Source organism: Myxocyprinus asiaticus, chromosome 18, assembly GCF_019703515.2.
Source record: "Myxocyprinus asiaticus isolate MX2 ecotype Aquarium Trade chromosome 18, UBuf_Myxa_2, whole genome shotgun sequence".
In the NCBI taxonomy this organism is placed as follows: Eukaryota; Metazoa; Chordata; class Actinopteri; order Cypriniformes; family Catostomidae; genus Myxocyprinus; species Myxocyprinus asiaticus.
In genome coordinates this window covers 24160001-24179108 of record NC_059361.1, presented here as the reverse complement: position 1 = coordinate 24179108, position 19108 = coordinate 24160001, and the positions used below count along the sequence as shown (strand labels likewise).

The window sequence follows — 19108 nt, the reverse complement described above, 5'->3', positions numbered from 1 at the left end:
ATTGTCTTTAATATCCTGTTCTCTACTTGCCTTAATTTCCTCTGAAATATTATTATTACTATGAATGTTAACAAATGTTTCCACTAAGAATTCTGCCTTTTCAAAGTCCGTAATAACTTCCCTGTTCCCACTACAAAGGACTGGTAAACTGAAAACTTTTCCGGAGCCCACCCATTTTCCTTATCATACCCCATACTTCACTAATGTCTAAGTCTTCCCCTATAGAGGTACAGAATTGCCTCCAGTAATTCTTTTTTGCAGTCCAAGTTACCTTTCTTACTACTACCTGCAACTTCTTATACCTAATTAAGTCTGTAAATATAAATGACCTGCTAACTTTTCTTAATGCTTTGTTTCTGCCTGTGATTGCTTTGCTACATTCTTCTGTCCACCATTGAACAGCTTTCTTTTTCCCAAAACCTTTACTTTTTCCAATTACTACTTCTGCTGTTCTCTACAGGATTTCACTCAATCTACTACCGAGTTCTTCAACCTCCATTTCTTCAATTGAAGCATTAAACCATTCATTCTCTCATCACATATTATTTTTAACCTTTCCCAAACCGCTGTATTAAATTTCCATCTAGAATTTCTACTCTCTAACATCTGTTAGGTCTAGTCCTATTTTACAACATATTGGGAAATGATCACTTCCCATTGTTTGTTCCAACACATTCCACTCACTTAATACTGCCAGATTTTCTGAAGCCAGTGTTAAATCAATGGCAGAACAACAACCCCTTGAAACATCAATTCTTGTTGCTCTGCCACCATTCAAGCACACTAATCCCTTAATATTAATTCCTTCCTCCACTCTGCTTCTGTTATGATCAGTGCTTGTGCTTCCCCATAACGTGCTATGCGCATTAAAATCCCCACACCACATCATTCTATAATTACTGCCTCCCCCAATTGTTTCAAGTGCTTCCCTATTTAGCATATTGCATGGATTATAAAAATTACCCATTCTTAACGTTTGTGCCTCAGCCCATTCTTCAGTATCTATTGACTCATATTCTTTATTCACTTGTATAAGCCTATATCCCACACCCTCCAAAATAAATGTGGCCACGAATGCTATTCTGTCCATTTCAAGTGTATTTTTGTTCTCTTTGCTCTGATTCTGGCCTACAATAATCTGATCTGGTGTGATCACCTTTTCAGCACACTGCATTGGCCTCTTCACTTTCCTTAGAGCCTCAGCATATGATAACCCCTCAGATACCCTCACATTTTGCACCACATTCTTATGCACTTGGCAGCCCCCATAGCCAGCACTATGTTCACCCTCACAGTTGCAGCATTTTGGCTTTACTCCTTGCCCACACCGTCCATACTCATGCTCACCCACACACCTTGCACAACATTGCCTTCTTTTACAAGCAGCAGCTACATGCCCATATTTCTGACATTTAAAGCACCTCAATGGAGGGGGAACATATGACCTTATCGCAAAGCTGACGTATCCCAGGTACACACTATCTGGCAATTCCTCTTCACCAAAATGAATCATTACTGACAAACAATCCACTCTCTCATTATTTCTGATCAATTTCAGTCATTTGACATTAAGCACTTTCCCTCCTTTGATACAGTTTTTAACTTTATCCACATCCATACTTGTAGGGATGCCCATAATGACTCCTCTAACCCATGTCTTTTGCACAGGGATTATAAAATTCACCGCTTGACCGAGCAGAGCTTTCACACCTAAGGCAATTTTTGTTGTTTACTATCTTTGCAAAAAAATCATGACCTTACCATCACATAACAACTTTGCACTGACAACATCCCCTAACATTTTCTTAAGTGATTTTGTTGGCTTCAGAGTATTTATTGTAGGGCTGGGCGATATGGCAAAAAAATACAATCTTGATTTTTATCAAACTCATGGACGATTCATGATTCGATTTTTTTCAACTTTTAAATGTACTCCAACATGATTTAAATTGTATGTTCTTTATTAGAATGCAAGGCAACCTGGTTACAGAAATACAAGTTCTTTCCATTATAGGAAAAAAATGTGTATTATTGTATAAATTATCAAGTTTATCTAGAAAGTTATCTAGAAATCATTATCTATAAATTATCAAGTTTATCTAGAAAATACTCATTTGTATATCAAACATTTTGTATGTATATTCATAAACCGTTGTAGATAGAGATGCGCCCTCTAGCGGCTCACACTGAGCAGCGCAGCAATATGAAATAATTTATCATTACAATTCAACTCGCAAAGTTTGTCAAAATGAACGCTTGCCAAATGTTGGCTATAGATGCAGAACACTTGAAACATCTCACAGAACAAAGCAATAATTAGCGATCTATCTGAATCATCATGGCAAAAGGAGCAGTAGATGTTTGATTCTCCCATATATAGCTTATCTATGATTTGAAATGAAGCGCCCATAACTGTCACGTAACTAGTGCTTTTTTATAGGTAAAAAGAAAAGAAAGGAGACCGTTCATCAACATGCGCACACCGAGGCCAGTTATGGTCTTAAGCCGGTGTATACCTGCACGATGGACGAAGCTGAGCTACAATCACACTGTGTACAATCATACTGGGAATATTACCGCTGTCTTTAATATCAGTCTCCGTGTTATTAACCTGTCACATTCAGTTAGAGCGCAACACACACGTGCAGCTGATCAGATCGGGAGTGGCATTAAGACAAGTGCTATGATTTTTTTTTTTTTGTTTTTTTTTCTTAATCAGCCTTTGGTAAATTTACAACGTATCTAACTTTAGCGTTTGCAATACTTATTTATTTATTTTTGCAAAATCACGATTTCTCGATTTAAAAAAAAAAAAAAAAAAAAAAGTGTCAAAACGCAAATTCGAATTAATCGGAAAAACCGCCCAGCCCTAGTTTATTGCACTATTAGGTTCAGAAAAATTTATTATTACCTTAAACTCCTCCTTCGCTTTCCTGACCATATAACTCCCCACATCAGTATCCATGCCCGATCTTTTCCTTCGCTTTCTTTTCCGATTATCTGCTATCATTTGACTACTACCCCAATTTCCACCATCCCCGCCAAAAATCATCATCCATTTCCGGATCTTTTCCGGAACTACCGTCACTTCCTTCCATCGATGTTCCAGTCACCTTGCTGTCAGAATTATTGTAAATACGAGTTTCCCCACTCAGAAGTTACACATGAATGACCCCTCAAGTCGTAGTTATGACTGGGAAACTCGGAGATAGTTTTGATACCCGAGTTTCCGAGATGAGAGTAGTCCTAAACTATCAACATGGTGGAGGAGAGTACAGTTTCTGTAGTGAATGACAGGTTTTGTTAATTTTTTCCAAATACAGTTAATTGTTAACGCTTGCCGTTGTGGTCATATTTATTTATGTATATCAGCAACCATTCTATGCATGTTGTACATTTTTACACCATGAAAATAGCTTGTATTTCACCAAATTTCCATTATCGTCAGCAAGCTGACTGAGTGATATGTATTATGGTGTCAAAATAAAAGTTCGTCAAGAAATATGTATGAATGAACATGGCATCGTCCATGTTTCCTGTTCTTTCCGACAACAAAGCACTTGAACACGACATACTCGTAATTACCACTTCAGAAGTAGGAAGTAAGTTAATTCCGATAGCACATGAAGGCAGCAACAATAAATTCATAGTGCCTACCTTAGTTTTATTTTATTTTATTATTTTTATATTTTTTTTTCAAAATAAAGGTCTGAACTGGTCAAAGTAAAAAGCCTGTAACCTCTGACCTATAGATCTTTATAGATACTAGAATGATTTCTTATAATATAAAGATTGATCAATCTTACAGGAATTAACATCTTTTTAATGTTTGCACAGGGCTGTCACTTCAATTCACAGGGTGAGACAAAATTTTTGTGGCAATATGTGCCCGTAATCTGACACTTAACATATCTTATTACTAAGTTATCTTATTATATCTTGCAGCCACATGATTTAAGGGATAGTTCACCCAAAAATGAAAATTCTCATCATTTACTCACCCTCAAGCCATCCCAGATGTTTATGCCTTTAATTTCTTCTGCTGTGCATAAACAAAGATTTTTAGAAAAATATTTCAGCTTTGTATGTCCATACAATGCAAGTGAATGGTGACCAAACCTTTGAAGCTCCAAAAATCACAAAAAGAAAGCATAAAAGTAATCCATATGACTCCAGTGGTTTAATATACATGTACTGTATGTCTTCTGAAGTAATGAAATTGCTTTTGGTGAGAAACAGATCAATATTTAAATCCTTTTTTACTATAAATCTCTACTTTCACTTACACTTTCAGAATATGAAAGTGAAGATTTATAGTAAAAAAAAAAAGTTAAAAAAAAGAACTTAAATGTTGATCTGTTTCTCACCCACACTTATCGCTTCTGAAACATAGCTTTAACCAATGGAGTCATATGGATTACTTTTATGCTGCCTTTATGTGATTTTTTGAGCTAAAAATGTCTGGTCACCATTCACTTACATTGTATGGACCTACAGAGCTGAGATATTCTTCTAAAAATATTTGTTTGTTTTCAGCAGAACAAAGAAAGTCATACACATCTGGGATGGCATGAGGGTGAGTAAATAATGAGAGTATTTTCATTTTTGGGTGAACTATCCCTTTAAGTGACCAATAATATTATATAACATAATATAATATGTGTAATAAATTAGTTACATGTTAAACAGGTTAAAGGTGCTATATGTAATATTTTTACTGTACTAAATCATAAAATGACCATAATATGTCATTAGAGAATTAGGAAACATGCTAAGTTGAAATACTGGCTCCTCCGATAACAATGCTACAGCCAGTATATTCTACACTGAAGTTTCCATTCCGGCCCGAATTTCTGTTTATGTTTCGCCTGTGTGATCCCGCCCACTGTCCACTCACCAATAGTATTTCGACACCGCCGGGTTGCCAGATTTGAACAAGTTTGCAGGCAAACAACACGGCGTCCTACAGCCATGGAAGAGATAACAGATTCCACCCGACCTAAAAAGCCTCGCCATCCATCTAAAAACCACCATGATCAGAGGCGTAGTAAAACAAGGATAAATACTGGAGATGCCTTTGGAAGATGGAGACAACTTAAAGACCAGAAATCCTTTAAAACGGACGCTGAGTTGGCTAATTCTGGCAACCCGCATGAGCTTCGAGTCTGGGGCAGACAACTCTCCCACATTTTGAATTTGAACTGCAGTACCTATTTCAAACACTTGTTGTCAATCTTCCATATAGCACGTTTAAAGGTGCACTCAGTAACTTTTGTCTTTGTGTCATCTTGGACTTACACTGACACCTAGTGGCTTGGATGCAGCATCATTTAAAATCAATAGTTTTCAGTTTCAGATGCCATTGTAGAAATTTAGTATACACAGTCAGCCATGATTACTTTAATGAATGAATGAAAATGCAAAATAACAGGGCGGTTACTGAGATTAAGCAAGTATTATTCGGCTGGTCATGTGATTCTAACATGGCAGCCCCCATATATGGACCCTCTCCATGTAGGATAAATCAGCTCTTATAAGGTTACTGATATGACTGGAGTCTTCATTATAATGTTTGTGGTCATGATTTCCTACATTTATTGCAAAATTACAATTCATGTATTTAGGAGTTGAACTTTTTTAATGAGGAAAAAGTTACTGAGTGCACCTTGAAGTTCATATTAGGTCATTAGACAACATAAAGTAAATGTTTGTAGTTTTCCTATTAAATTCATCAATTAAAATTCTATTAATGTAAACTATTTTGATGTCTGGCTTTATTACAGTTAGGAGGGATAGCTGAAGAATGTATACAGTGTGACAACATTTTGCTTTACAGAGATAAAAGTGATTACCTTGAATGTTTTGTGTGTAATCCTTACTACAAGAAAACAAATCATGGTTTATGTGCTGCATGCTTTGAGAGTATTAAAGGAGATAAGGTCTGACATACAAACCTTTGGCTGAGTTTTAAGAATACATAAACTTTCACATTCTGAATTGTACAGAAACCTTTTCACAACAATGAGATTAGCAAGTTAATTGAAGTGGGCATGGCAAGAAATTTGTTTTTAGATTCTTTAATTGCAACATTTTACAAAATATTATTGATTTCACTATTCTGAAAAATGTTAATGAACACTTTCATTACTCTTCATTAAAAAAAATGGATAAAAAAGGAAAAAAACAGAAACAAAACATTTCCTTTCAAGAGACAGTGTTAGATTGAACTCAACAATGGAAAACAGTTGCAGTATTAGTTCAACTGTAGCTACAGAGACACAATTCTTACATGCATGTTGGTGACACAATAATATATATATATATATATATATATATATATGCACTTGTTTGAGCATTACAAGTCTCAATCTGACTTACTAGAAAATCAGATAAATTGAAACAAGCAATATTAAATAGCTCTTTTCTTGAGATAAATTATTTGGGGTATATAGAAATACAAACAGTGGTCTTCCCAAAAACAAATAATTATGGAATGAAGTCATTTTTTTATGTTATTTTTGAGATTTATAAAAGCTTTTTAGTGGATTATTTTGAATTAAAATAAAAAAGTACTGTATGGCTGATTTACCACTCACAAATGACCGCTCAAGCAACATTAAATGACATGTTAAAAGAATATTCTGGGTTCAATGCAAGTTAAGCTCAATCGACGGCATTTGTGTACCACAAAAAATAATTTTGACTTAAATTTGACCTTCCTTTTCTTAAAAAATAAATAAAGCAAAAATCTGGGTTACAGTGAGGCACTTACAATGGAAGTGAATGGGGCCAATTGGTAAACATTAAAACACTCAGTTTCAAAAGTACAAAATCGCTTACTAACCTTTTCTGTGTAAAGTTATTTCCAATTTTACAACTTCATTGCCATGACAACCTAATGCCCTAAACAAAAAATTACAGTGAAAAAGACAGTTTAGACAACTTTACAGCTCAAATAATACAGAGTTTTATAGAGTTTTAACAGAATTAATGTAAGTGATTTTATAAATTAGATTCAAAATTCTGACTTTAAACCCTCAACAAATTGCCCCATTCACTTCTATTGTGAGTGCCTCACTGTAACCTCGATTTTTGCTTCTTTTTTTTAAACAAAAACAGGGATAGTCAAAATAATTTTTTGTGGTAATCAACATTATGCAATAAATGCTGTCAATTGAGCTTAACTTGTATTGAACCAAGAAAATATCTAGTAATATTTCACAAGTTTTGTTGAATTTAACTCATAAATCTAACCAAAATAAGACAATAATAATTTTCTAAAGTTTGTTTGAGAATATTAGACAAGCTTAGAAGAATGTGGAAGAAACCAAAAAAAAAAATTATTTTGTCAAATACTGTTATTGAAATAAAGTATCCAAAACCAATGTGATATTGCCATTTCTTTTCCCAGAATATCTTTAAAACTGGTTTCAACAACAAATTCAAGGCTTACTGTGAAACAGGACACAACACAAACACACACTGATTTTCCCTTTCATTTTTTTATATATGATTTTATAAAATGACATAAAGAACAGATTTAAGAACATATATTTTGAGAAGGCTTCATATCATCACAGTTTTAACAGTTTTTTTTTTTTTTAATTTTTTTTTTTTATGAGGAATCATTCGTCCGATCTCAACAAATGTTCCTCGTGTGAATTTCTTTGGCATATCTCTGCTCTTTTCTGACAAAGGGGACCAAGAGTGAAAAGGCTGCCAAAAGGCCTTCACGGTGGTTCAGTGCCTTGCTCAAGGAACAACAGCTGGGGACAGAGAAAGTAACCAAAGTAGGATTTAAAGAAAGGGCTTCCAAATCTCATCCACTGAGCCACCCCACTCTTGAAAAGTTATCAATATCAGTTAGTATGATTAATTACTAGAATGTATGTCATGACCTTTGTGTATATCATCAACCGGTCATCACATACACCTTTTTTCTTCAATGAAACACAAAATATATTGAGCAGAATGATAGCCTCAGATACCATTCACCAAAAAAATATTAAAAGAAAAGACGCAAATGAAAGTGAATGGTGACTTAGGCTAACATTTTGTCTAACTTTTGTGTTCCACAGAAGAATGAAAGTCATGTGGGTTTGGAACAACATGAGGCTGAGTGAATAATAACAATGTTTCATTTTTGGGTGAACTATCCCTATTTCACTACTCTTTTTGCATACTTTCTGACAGATATTAACAACCGATCGGGGTCTACCAGGGGAGACTAGATAGAACAGTTGAAGCCCCTAGTTAGTTAAACACTAGACTTATTGGACAAAGTAGTGCTTTAAGCTCTCTGATATTCTTGATTTAGCCATCCAGGTTCATAGCCCTGATGTCCAGATTGCCATTCTGAATGTGTATCATAATAAATGTGGTCTGTGTGGTTACACCAAAGCAATAACCAACAGTATAATTCTCCTTGTGTGCAAACATAATGGTAAGACACATTTAATTATCACTAGGCCATTTGATGTGGTGCCAATAATGAATAAACAGCACATTTCCACTCTCAGAAGAGCAATCAACTGTGTGGGTATACCGTAACAAATAATTCACAGCAATATTATTATTCTAGACAGCCTACATGGCTGTCTAGAACAGCCAACAAATATTCTTAGTCCTTCCAGCAACTTTTGTAAAATTCTGTTCAACAGATACAATCAGGTAGAAGGCAATGAGACAATTTCAAAGACAACATAACGAAAATACAACCAACAATAAATAAATAAAAAAACTCACATAAAAGGTAATACAAGAGAAAGAAACAGCAGAAAAATAGAAAACGGACGAAATTTTAGAAGGAGGTTTTCTGCTAATTGGCTCTGTTGATGGTGCAGGAAGTTGACATCTGAGTCGAGGCACAATGTTGTCATGCTCTCTCCAATGTTCTCCAAGACTAGTAGGGCACATGTAGTCTGGTTTCTCATTGTGTGACTTGTACATTGCCCTTAACCATTACACTGTTGCTGGTAACGGCGGTTGAGTTCTCTCAGCTCTTTCTCGCGAACACGCCGTGCCTTGCTGGACTTTGTGGAGCGACTGGAGCGAGTGGACTGAGCTGATTTGGTGCTGTGGCAGCGTGATGACGCTCTCTTCAGGAGGTTCTGGGAAATGGAACGCTGCAAGTTCTTCATGGAGGAGGAAGCAGCCATGCTGACGATCCAAGGGTGTTTAAGTGCCTGACCCGCAGTCAGACGTTCACTAGGATCCACCGTGAGGACACGGTCGACGAAGTCCTTAGCAAGGTTGGACACACTTGGCCATGGCTGACGGAGAGGGAGAGAACAAAAGAAAATGGCAGAGATCAAATGAATCAGACATTCTCAAAAGAATTTACTAACACAATCAGTACATTTGCATGCACAGATTTAATCGAGGGATATTGCGTAGTCAAGCTACAGTCTTTATCTTTCTGTCCAAGTATACATGACACAATGTGTAATTGAATAATATACCACTACCTTGTTCATGTTGCGTTTGCGGTTAAAGGGATAGTTCACCCAAAAATGAAAATTCTCTCTGCAGAACACAAACAAAGATTTTTAGAAGAATATCTGAGCTCTGAATGTTCATACAATGCAAGTGAATGGTGACCAGAACTTCAAAAGCTCCTAAAAGGAGATAAAGTCAGCATAAACAATCCATCAGACTCCAGTGGTTTAATCTATGTATTCTTAAGTGATCCAGTTGGTTTTGGATGAGAAAAGACCAAAATATAACTCCTTTTTTTACTGTACATCTTGCCATTGCAGTATCTAGGTACGATCATGATTTCAAGCTCAATTACACTTCCTATAGCGCCATCTACCACTCTGTGCATGCGTCAAGCACTAGGAAGTGTAACTGAGCTTGAAATCATGATCGTGCCTAGATACTGCAATGGCAAGATGTACAGTGAAAAAGGAGTTATATTTTGGTCTGTTCTCACCCAAAACCAACCGTATCACTTCAGAAGACATTGATTAAACCACTGGAGTCTGATGGATTACTTTTATGCTGCCTTTGTGTGCTTTTTGAAGCTTCATACTTTTGGTCACCATTCACTTGCACTGTATGGACTTACAGAGCTGAAATATTCTTCTAAAAATCTTTGTTTGTGTTCAGCAGAAGCAAGAAAGTCATACACATCTGTGATGGCATGAGGGTGAGTAAATGATGTGAGAATTTTCATTTTTGGGTGAACTATCCCTTTAATCTCTAAATAGATCAATAAATAGGGTGACCAGACATCCTGATAAAACTGGGACAGTCCCGATTTTATGAGCCATGTCCCGCGTCCCGACAGAGTTACAGTCGGGACTTGGGATGCCGATTTTTTTGTCATGGTCATCTGGTCACCCTATCAATAAAACTCAATAAAGAATGCATTTTCGACTGTGATTGTCACCCCAACACTTCAGACCAACAAAGGAGACTTTGAGCACATGACTGACCAGCTAGAATATGATGATATTAATACAGACTTTCTTTTGGATGATATGAATACAGACTTTCTTTTGTTGAAGATTATCCCAATTTACCCCACATAAAATAGAATTAACTGCAGTTGTATTTATGAGTTGCTGATTTCAAAGGTGCTGTATTTTACCATGGATGCATATTTTTTTCATTCTTTAATTCACTAAGGGGTCATATTGGACTTTTGCTAACATTTTGATGTTAACCAGCTATTATGTCTGCTGTGTGTGAACACATTTGTGAACGGATATGAGAAATATGTGAGAGCCAATCAACTATAATAACTGCTGATATTGAAGGCATAATTTAAGTTCAGTGAAACTGTGACACAGTGAAGTCTCTAGTCTAGACCGTATCACCTGCGCCACTTCTTTCAAGATCAATACACAAAAGGCTTCAGGAAGTTAAAGCAGATAGCAACGGACAATGTTTTAACTAGTTACTTTTAGTTCATTTTTCATTTAATTGGCTCATCTTTAGACTAGCTTTGCCATGTCTTGGTATGTTATGACAACTGACCACACATTAGCAGCTCTATAAGCAAGAGAGAAAACAAAACATTGCTCGGTTTTTGTTGGTTAGCATGACTCCTCCAGGGCTTTTCCCTGCAAAGCCCACATTCGTCTTGTCTCTGACTCACAGCAGCAGAGAGGCCCTGACGCACACACTCTGCCAGGAACTCTGCAGCCTTACATCACACGCTCATGCAGGGGGTTACTGTGGGATAAGACACGATGACAGGAGTGTGCTGGTTATTGTCCAGCTAACACAAACACATACACACTCCCAAAAATGCAAGTGCACGCAATCAAAAACATGCATGCAAATAGACATGATTAATAAACAGAGGCGCACAAATAAACATGTCATGAAATCTGAGGTCAAAATACAAGACGAAATGGTTGGCAATAGTTGAAAGTCTCTGAAATGCACTTAGAACTTTGTGATGAATAGAAACAAAGCATACTGGAGCCAACAACCAGACAGAAAGAGACAAGACTATCTTGGCCTTTTGTGTTCTGCTTTTGTGAATATTTTCATTTAGGAATGCAGTTCTGAATGGACAAAAATGATAAAATCAACATTTACAGAGAGTATGTCATTGTGATCATTTAGAAACTGTTAAAAGATGGTTTTTTTATACAAACGTATGTACATTTTAAAAAGGGTTTAATATGGTTTGCTGAACAATTAATACTGTATTGTTAATAGTGAAGGGTGTAATTTCTGCGGCAATAGCGGCACGTAAAAATGTACACACTTCACCTCAATATTAAATATAAAATTAAAATAGTCTTAGATAGTAGTGATGTACCAATATATACATATACAGTAGGCAACACAAGATAAATATTCAGTAGTTTAGGTTAATTTTTGATATTACAAATTACACAAAAAAGGTAGTTTTTGTACTTCAAATAGGTAATTATTGTAACCAGGATTTGTCTTCGAAATCTAAAGCCATGTCAATGGATACAGCAGTTCCTGTTTATTTATTTTGTTATTATTTTTTTGTTGTTGTATATATTGCCTATATATTAGGCAGTTCTCGAATTGAGGCACAATGCAACGTTGTCCATCATCTGTCCCAGTTTCATAAAGGTGTAACGGGACCCCCCAAAAGCTCTGACACAATTCAAACACTGATATTAGGGATATGCAAGACTCGTCGACTAGTTGACACTATTAGAGATTCTGACATTTACATCCTATGTGGAAATACGGGGTTGACATATTATACACTGACTGAGCACTTTATTAGGTACACCTGTACACCTACTTATTCATGCGATTATCTAATAAGTCAATCGTGTGGCAGCAGTGCAATGCATAAAATCAGGCCTTCTGCTTTTGTAGCCCATCTGCCTCAAGGTTCGATGTGTTGTGCATCCTGAGATGCTGTTCTGCTCACTACAATTGTACCGAGTGGTTATCTGAGTTACAGTAGACTTTGTGTCAGCTAGAATCAGTCTGGCCATTCTCCATTGACCTCTCTCATCAACAAGGTATTTCTGTCCACAGAACTGCCGCTCACTGGATGTTTTTTTGTTTTTGGGACCATTCTGAGTAAACTCTAGAGACTGCTGCGTGTGAAAATCCCAGGAGATCAGCAGTTACAGAAATACTCAAACCAGCACGTCTGGCACCAACAATCATACCATGGTTTAAATTTTTTCCCCATTCTGATGGTTGATGTGAACATTAACTGAAGCTCCTGACCCATATCTGCATGATTTCATGCACTGCACTGCTTCCAAATGGATGACTATATAATGACATGAATAAGCAGGTTTACAGGTGTTCCTAATAAAGTGCTCAGTGAGTGCATATATATACTGAATATTTCATAACAGCTTGCATGTTTGTGAAAACAGTCATCCAAAAACCAACAGCTGTATTGTACAGTGCAGGTAAACAAAACACAAATACCACTGGGTTTAATAACCAAGGTATATGCATATGCATTATTAATCTTCTATAGGAAAAAGGAATAATCTGCATTTCCCTGCAAATGTCTGATGCAATCTACCAGCAGCCCTTGTTTTGCACATATAAGATCCAAACACTTCATTTAATTCTCATAGCCTAGGCTATACGCCCCACACAAACAGCTCAGATATACATTACAACAGCTGGCACAGAGCAGAGGCATTGTTAGTTTTTTGAACAGACAGAACATCTACACACTTTTTATTACGCTCATAAAAAGTTTTTTTTTTCTCTCCTTGGATTATTATACCTTTAGCACCTAGCTTTTCCAGCAAAGCTAGTTTAAGAAAAAGTAACATATATTTACAAATTTTAATATTATTCCTGGCGCATTAAAAATACATTGTAAAAATACTTTTTGCATTATGATGTGGCCAGACAGTAAAAATGTTGGCAGGGCAAGTAAAAATCTGAACTACTGGCCCAACCAAGCCAGAATAAAAAAATCCTTACCGTTGAGCCCTGCTTGCAGCACTTGTTTGGATTCGAACAGGATGCACTCCTTTCCTAGCAGAAAGTGTTTCTATAGCATGTTTGCTATTTGCTAATCACATAGGTCTCTTATTTGATGCTAAATCACTTTTTAAGTCGCTCTGAACGTATGCATTAGACCGTATGCAAATGCCTTACATTTTAATGTATAACATAGGGCTAGTAACACGAAGGTCAAGGGTTCGATACATGTGAATATAATATAATGATGAAATGTCTAGCTTGAATGCACTGTAAGTTTCATTCTGCAAAATGAATAGTTGTAAATGTAAATATGCATATGGTCGTTCTGTGCTTACCTCCCCCGAGAAGCTGTACTTCCCTTTGAGGATCTGTCGGTAGAGGCGCATGCGATTGTCATCCTCAAAAGGCATGGTACCACTGAGCAATATATATGAGATGACTCCCAGTGCCCACATGTCTACTGCATTAGTGTATGGCTTCCGTACGAGAATCTCAGGTGCAATGTACTCTGGTGTTCCACAGGTAGTCTTCATCAGGCATTCATCGCCTTTCTTCCTCGTGCTGGCCAAGCCAAAGTCTGTGATCATAATCTTGGAATCAGCACCCGGATGATAGTAAAGCAAGTTTTCAGGTTTCAGGTCCCTGTGCGTGATGCCCAATGTGTGGAGGTACTTCACCCCATCAAGAACCATTTGCAACACCCGTGTGGCATCCCTTTCTGTGAAAGACCCACGAGCGATGATGCGATCAAACAATTCTCCGCCGGTGGCCAACTCCATTACCATGTAGACCCGCTCTGCCGTCTCAAACACCTCCATCAGTTGAATGATGTTGGTGTGGCGCACACGTCGCAGAACGCAAAGTTCAGATTCACATACTTCTCTGCCCTCACGGTAACGTGTCTCGATCATCTTGATGGCATACGGCTGCCGCGTGCTCCTGTGCTCCACTCTTACCACCCGACTGAAGCTGCCCCGACCTATCAAAGCTTTAATATCATACTTAGCTGTCACACGAGGGTCAAACTTGGCCCTGTATTTGGCAACTTTTTTCCTGTGTGGGTCAGCGGGTTCTGGCTGGTTGTTAACTGGTGGTGGGGACTGACTCACCTTTGCAGCAGCCTGGCTTTGAACCTGAGGGGATGGCGAGCCTGTTTTCTCCCCGCCACCTTCACTTTTGATGAAGTTTTTATAGACATCAGTCTGATGAGGCTCAACCTTTTTGACCAGGTCTAGTTGGACATCAGTGGGTGGCTCTGGAAGGACTTTGCTCGTCCTGCACCCCATCACATCAAAATCCTTCCTTCCTGGTGCCAGTAGCACATCCTCATCTCCCAGGTAACATCCAATCAGTGCAAGGTGCAGTGCAACACCAGCAAATGCCACAAAGGGAATCTTCCAGTCCCTCTCTAAGTGATATCTCCAATTGGCACCTCAGAATCTTCCTAAATTCAGGCAATGTGAAACTGTCCTGTCAATCTGAAATAAAAAAAATTAAAAAAATACTGTAAGAAATAAATTACTTTAATTAAGATATGGTTCTAAAATACTTCCATGAGGAAGTGTGAGTAGTTATATTTGAGCTCTTGCTTGATTGTTAAAGCTACACTATGTAACTTTTGGCCCTCTAGCGGTTGAAACATAAAACTGCAAGTTACTTGCGGAGGAACACTTTACGTGAGTTGTGATTAGACACAGCTCTTCTAGCGGATGAATCTTATGGTTTGAGCGAGGACTCGGGAGATGACCTGCAGAGCGGAGTCATGACGAGCTATTTTTATGTTGATATTATGCTATTCGCTTAAAAATTTATAACTGATATATTACTTACTTTGAGGAAGATAAACACTCTTAATTATATTTTAATATGATTATTAAAGTGTTTTATCCACTACACAATACAAAATGTTTGTATGGTACTACACATCATTTTAAGAGGTGAAACTCGTGATAATGGCTAATATGATTCCAGTTGAAGACACTCTATTTTTATACTACAATCTACTGTTCAAAAGGGCTACCTGCTAAAAGAATAAAATGGCAAGTGTCCGTACCCAGATTTATTGCTCCAAAAATTCTTTATTGGCTTACACTTGCTTGCAACGTTTAGACCATTAGGTCTTCCTCAGGCAAAAAAAAAAGAAGAAAACAGCAGTACACACATTTAGAGACACGCAACTTGGGAATCTCGAAACTGCATCAATGTTACGAAATCATGAATATTAGTAAATATCTAACTGTAACTTACCTGAAAAAACTAAACTTATAAACACATTGCGATCAGTACACATGAGTAATGTTCGATTCATTAAAGCATGACAAACAATATAAGATTTAACAACCCTACCAGAAAACATATCCAAGCAGTATAGCAGGTAAACAACTTCGTCAAACAGTAAAAAAAACAGTTAAACCCATTGGAAATGTGATTTCACTTTGCTGCAGTCCTGTCTCCCGAAAACGTGACTGGATTGACTGTAAAGCTGTCGAACTCGCTTCCCGCTTCTCACGACACAGGCGGATCTTCTTTCTCAGCTTACGGATATGACGTAAACACGCAAGGACAAATGACGTATGCCAGCATTTTAGCGCCAAATTCGACCCAACAGCTCAAATTCCCTCAAAATAAAAATCATAATTGTAGGCTTACTGTAGTGAATCGGAGTAAGACAAGGACATGGTTTTGAACATATATTTTTTATGTACTCACTCAGTAATGAACTTTTGTTAATTGTAACCAGAAAAAAAAAATCTTAAATAGTGCTGCTTTAAAAGAATGGTTCAACCAAAAATGAAAATTCTCTCATCATTTACTCACCCTCATGCCATCCCAGATGTGTATGATTTTCTTTCTTCTACAGAACACAAACGAAGATTTTTAGAAGAATATATCAACTCTCTATGTCCATACAAATCAAGTAAATGTTGGCCAGAACTTTGAAGGACCCATACGACTCCATTGGATAAATCTATATCTTTAGAAGCGATATGATAAGAGTGGGTGAGAAACAGATCAATATTTAAGTCCTTTTTTTTTTTTTTTTTACAATAAATTCACCTCCCTGCCCAGTAGCTGTCGATATGCACAAAGAATGTGAATCACCAAAAACAAAAGAATGTGAAAGTAAAAGTGAAGATTTATAGTAAAAAAAGGACTTAAATATTGATCTGTTTCTCACCCAACCCTATCATATCGCTTCTGAAGATATAGATTTAACCACTGGAGTCTGATGGATTACTTTTATGCTGCCTGTATGTGCTTTTTGGGGCTTCAAGTTTCTGGTCACCATTCACTTACATTGTATGGACCTACAGAGCTGAAATATTCTTCTAAAAATTTTCATTTGTGTTCAGCAGAAGAAAGAAAAACATACACATCTTGGATGGCATTAGGCTGAGTAAATGATGAGATAATTTTCATTTTTGGGTGAACTATCCCTTTAAGTGTAAACATTAACAGTTCAAGCGGATTGTGGAGAATTAGTTTCTGTTGATTTATTATTACACCGTAGTTTTAAACATTGCTGGTGATAATAAGTGTGTAAGAACAGTGAATATAAATCAATACATTCCTCAATATAACTGAACACTGCTATTATTTATGCTAACATCTATAGCATTAGGCTAATAGAGATCATAAATTCATTTGTTGACATAACCGGCATAAAATGTTGTCTTTTGCATATTACATCAATATATATCACCTGAAGTCTGAAACGGTAGTTTATGGAGCTGCTGTCATATGTGGTTTACAGTAATGTGTTAGTTATTGTGTATAACAAAAGAAAGTTTGGTAATAAAGTGAATTTGGATCCCAGGGATCCAAACATATTAATTCAGCACTTTGTATAGTACTACAGACTACAGTTAGACATAAAATTCCCCACATAAAAAAAAAAAAAAAATCTCCACAAAAAAATCACTGGCCCCCCACAAAGACTCAATCTGAGACACTTGTTCACGTATTCACCGCTGAAAACAAACTTGAAACACTTTTCTCTTTAAGTCATGTCACCGCTGGAGGCCTTAACAGAGGTAGTCATGTTACAAAGTCGTTAAAACCCCGTTAAAATGTGTGAAAGTGAACGATATAGCGGATATACCCCCACAGAAACTCCCAGTCCAACACAAATCAATTGTTTTCTCGAGGCCTGGATAAAAAAAACGAACTTAAGCTTGGAGGTTTCGGTAATAATGCGACTTTTAAGGCAACGATATCCACTTAAAACCAAATTCGGACACAATAAAAGTGTAAATAAAGAGAAAATTACCTTAAGAGGGATTTTGTTACAGTAAATAATAAGGCGAGATTCCCAGCGCCAGCTTCTTCACCCCACTTTCAGCTCTTCTCTCCATTTTACCGCAGATTTCTCAAACTTTAATCCGACTAGAAAGATGGTATTCCCCTAGTGTTTGCTAACATGAACATGCCGAGTCCAAAAATAACGCTTGTTAGTGTATTTGTATATTTTCACAGAAGAAGCGATACTGTACACTGTAAAGGTTTAAGTTCAGACTGCCTGCTTGGAAACGGTGTTTTCGGAGTGGGACCACCTTTTTTCCTGTGTAGACCTTTCTTTCTTTCTTTCTTTCTTTCTTTCTCCCCCTGCTCTTTTTTTTCTTTCGGGAAAGGAATCCTCTGTAACAAATATTGTAAAGCCAGAACAATAAATATGGCCGAGAAACAAACTAGAAATAATGGCACTTTGAGCGTCTTAATGACCATGTAAACTTTAGGCTATTAAAAATAGATTAAATATGAAAATATGCTCAACCTGTAATGAACTTTCTGAGTATTTTTTTTTTTCATTTGCAATATTATAAAATAAGAAAATGGTATACCGAATATACTGAAAAGACATTCTTTTGATAGATTTCGCAGTTCAGTATTACACTAAAGAGGCTGATCCCTAATCATAATGAAAGACAGATGCCACTCAAATAGTTTTTGAGTACATTTCTAAATCAATGAATTACCTACATCAGTTGTAAAATGTTTTATATTTGTAAAAAGTTAGCAAAAAAATAAAATTAAAATAAAAACTTCTTAAAAAAAATATATACAGGACTTACATGTGCCAGCTAAACGATTACATTTTTGTTTATTGTTATTAGTTTCACAGTTATGAATATATAAATAACACCATTAGTTTCCATAATTATTTTTTATTTAGAATTTTTACAGCAAATAAGTTGTTAAAATCAGCATTTTAGAAAATTGAATTGCCACTACAGAAAATAATTATTTCTTAAATTTCTGTCAGATGTAAGGTGTCATTACAAACCAATTATTGGTGAATTTCAGCGCAATACTTTCTTTCGCGTTTCCATTGTTACTTTACATTTCAGTACATTTTAACTTTTTGCTTGCATGACTGTTCTAATGAACAGACTTTTATATTGTAAACATCATTTCCGGTATGTATCGTATCTTGCTTCATATAAGGCTTGTTGTCAGAGAATTTTAGAGCTGTATGTCACATAGGCTATAAAGTGTATAGTCTAAAGTCTTATTACACAATACTTTCCTCTAACAGTAGAAACTACTGTATGCTGGTTTCAAACACCTTGTTCATAAGTATTTTAAAGAAATAGTTCTCTCATCATTTATTCACCCCATGCCATCCCAGATGTGTATGATTTTCTTTCTTCTGCAGAACACAAATTAAGATTTTTAGAAGAATATTTCAGCTCTGTAG

The 19108-nt window shown here is 36.5% G+C and overlaps 1 protein-coding gene across 1 annotated transcript; it reads right to left on the bottom strand.

The window, feature by feature from the left end:
- Positions 1-5938: 5938 nt before the first annotated feature.
- Positions 5939-18030, bottom strand: LOC127455962 (serine/threonine-protein kinase H1 homolog). Its single transcript, XM_051724190.1, has 3 exons — positions 17681-18030; positions 13746-14888; positions 5939-9272 (listed from the first exon to the last, which is right to left on the bottom strand). The coding sequence occupies exons 2-3, from the start codon at positions 14694-14696 to the stop codon at positions 8955-8957; spliced, it is 1269 nt and encodes a 422-aa protein (XP_051580150.1). The 5' UTR covers positions 14697-14888; positions 17681-18030; the 3' UTR covers positions 5939-8954.
- Positions 18031-19108: the final 1078 nt, after the last annotated feature.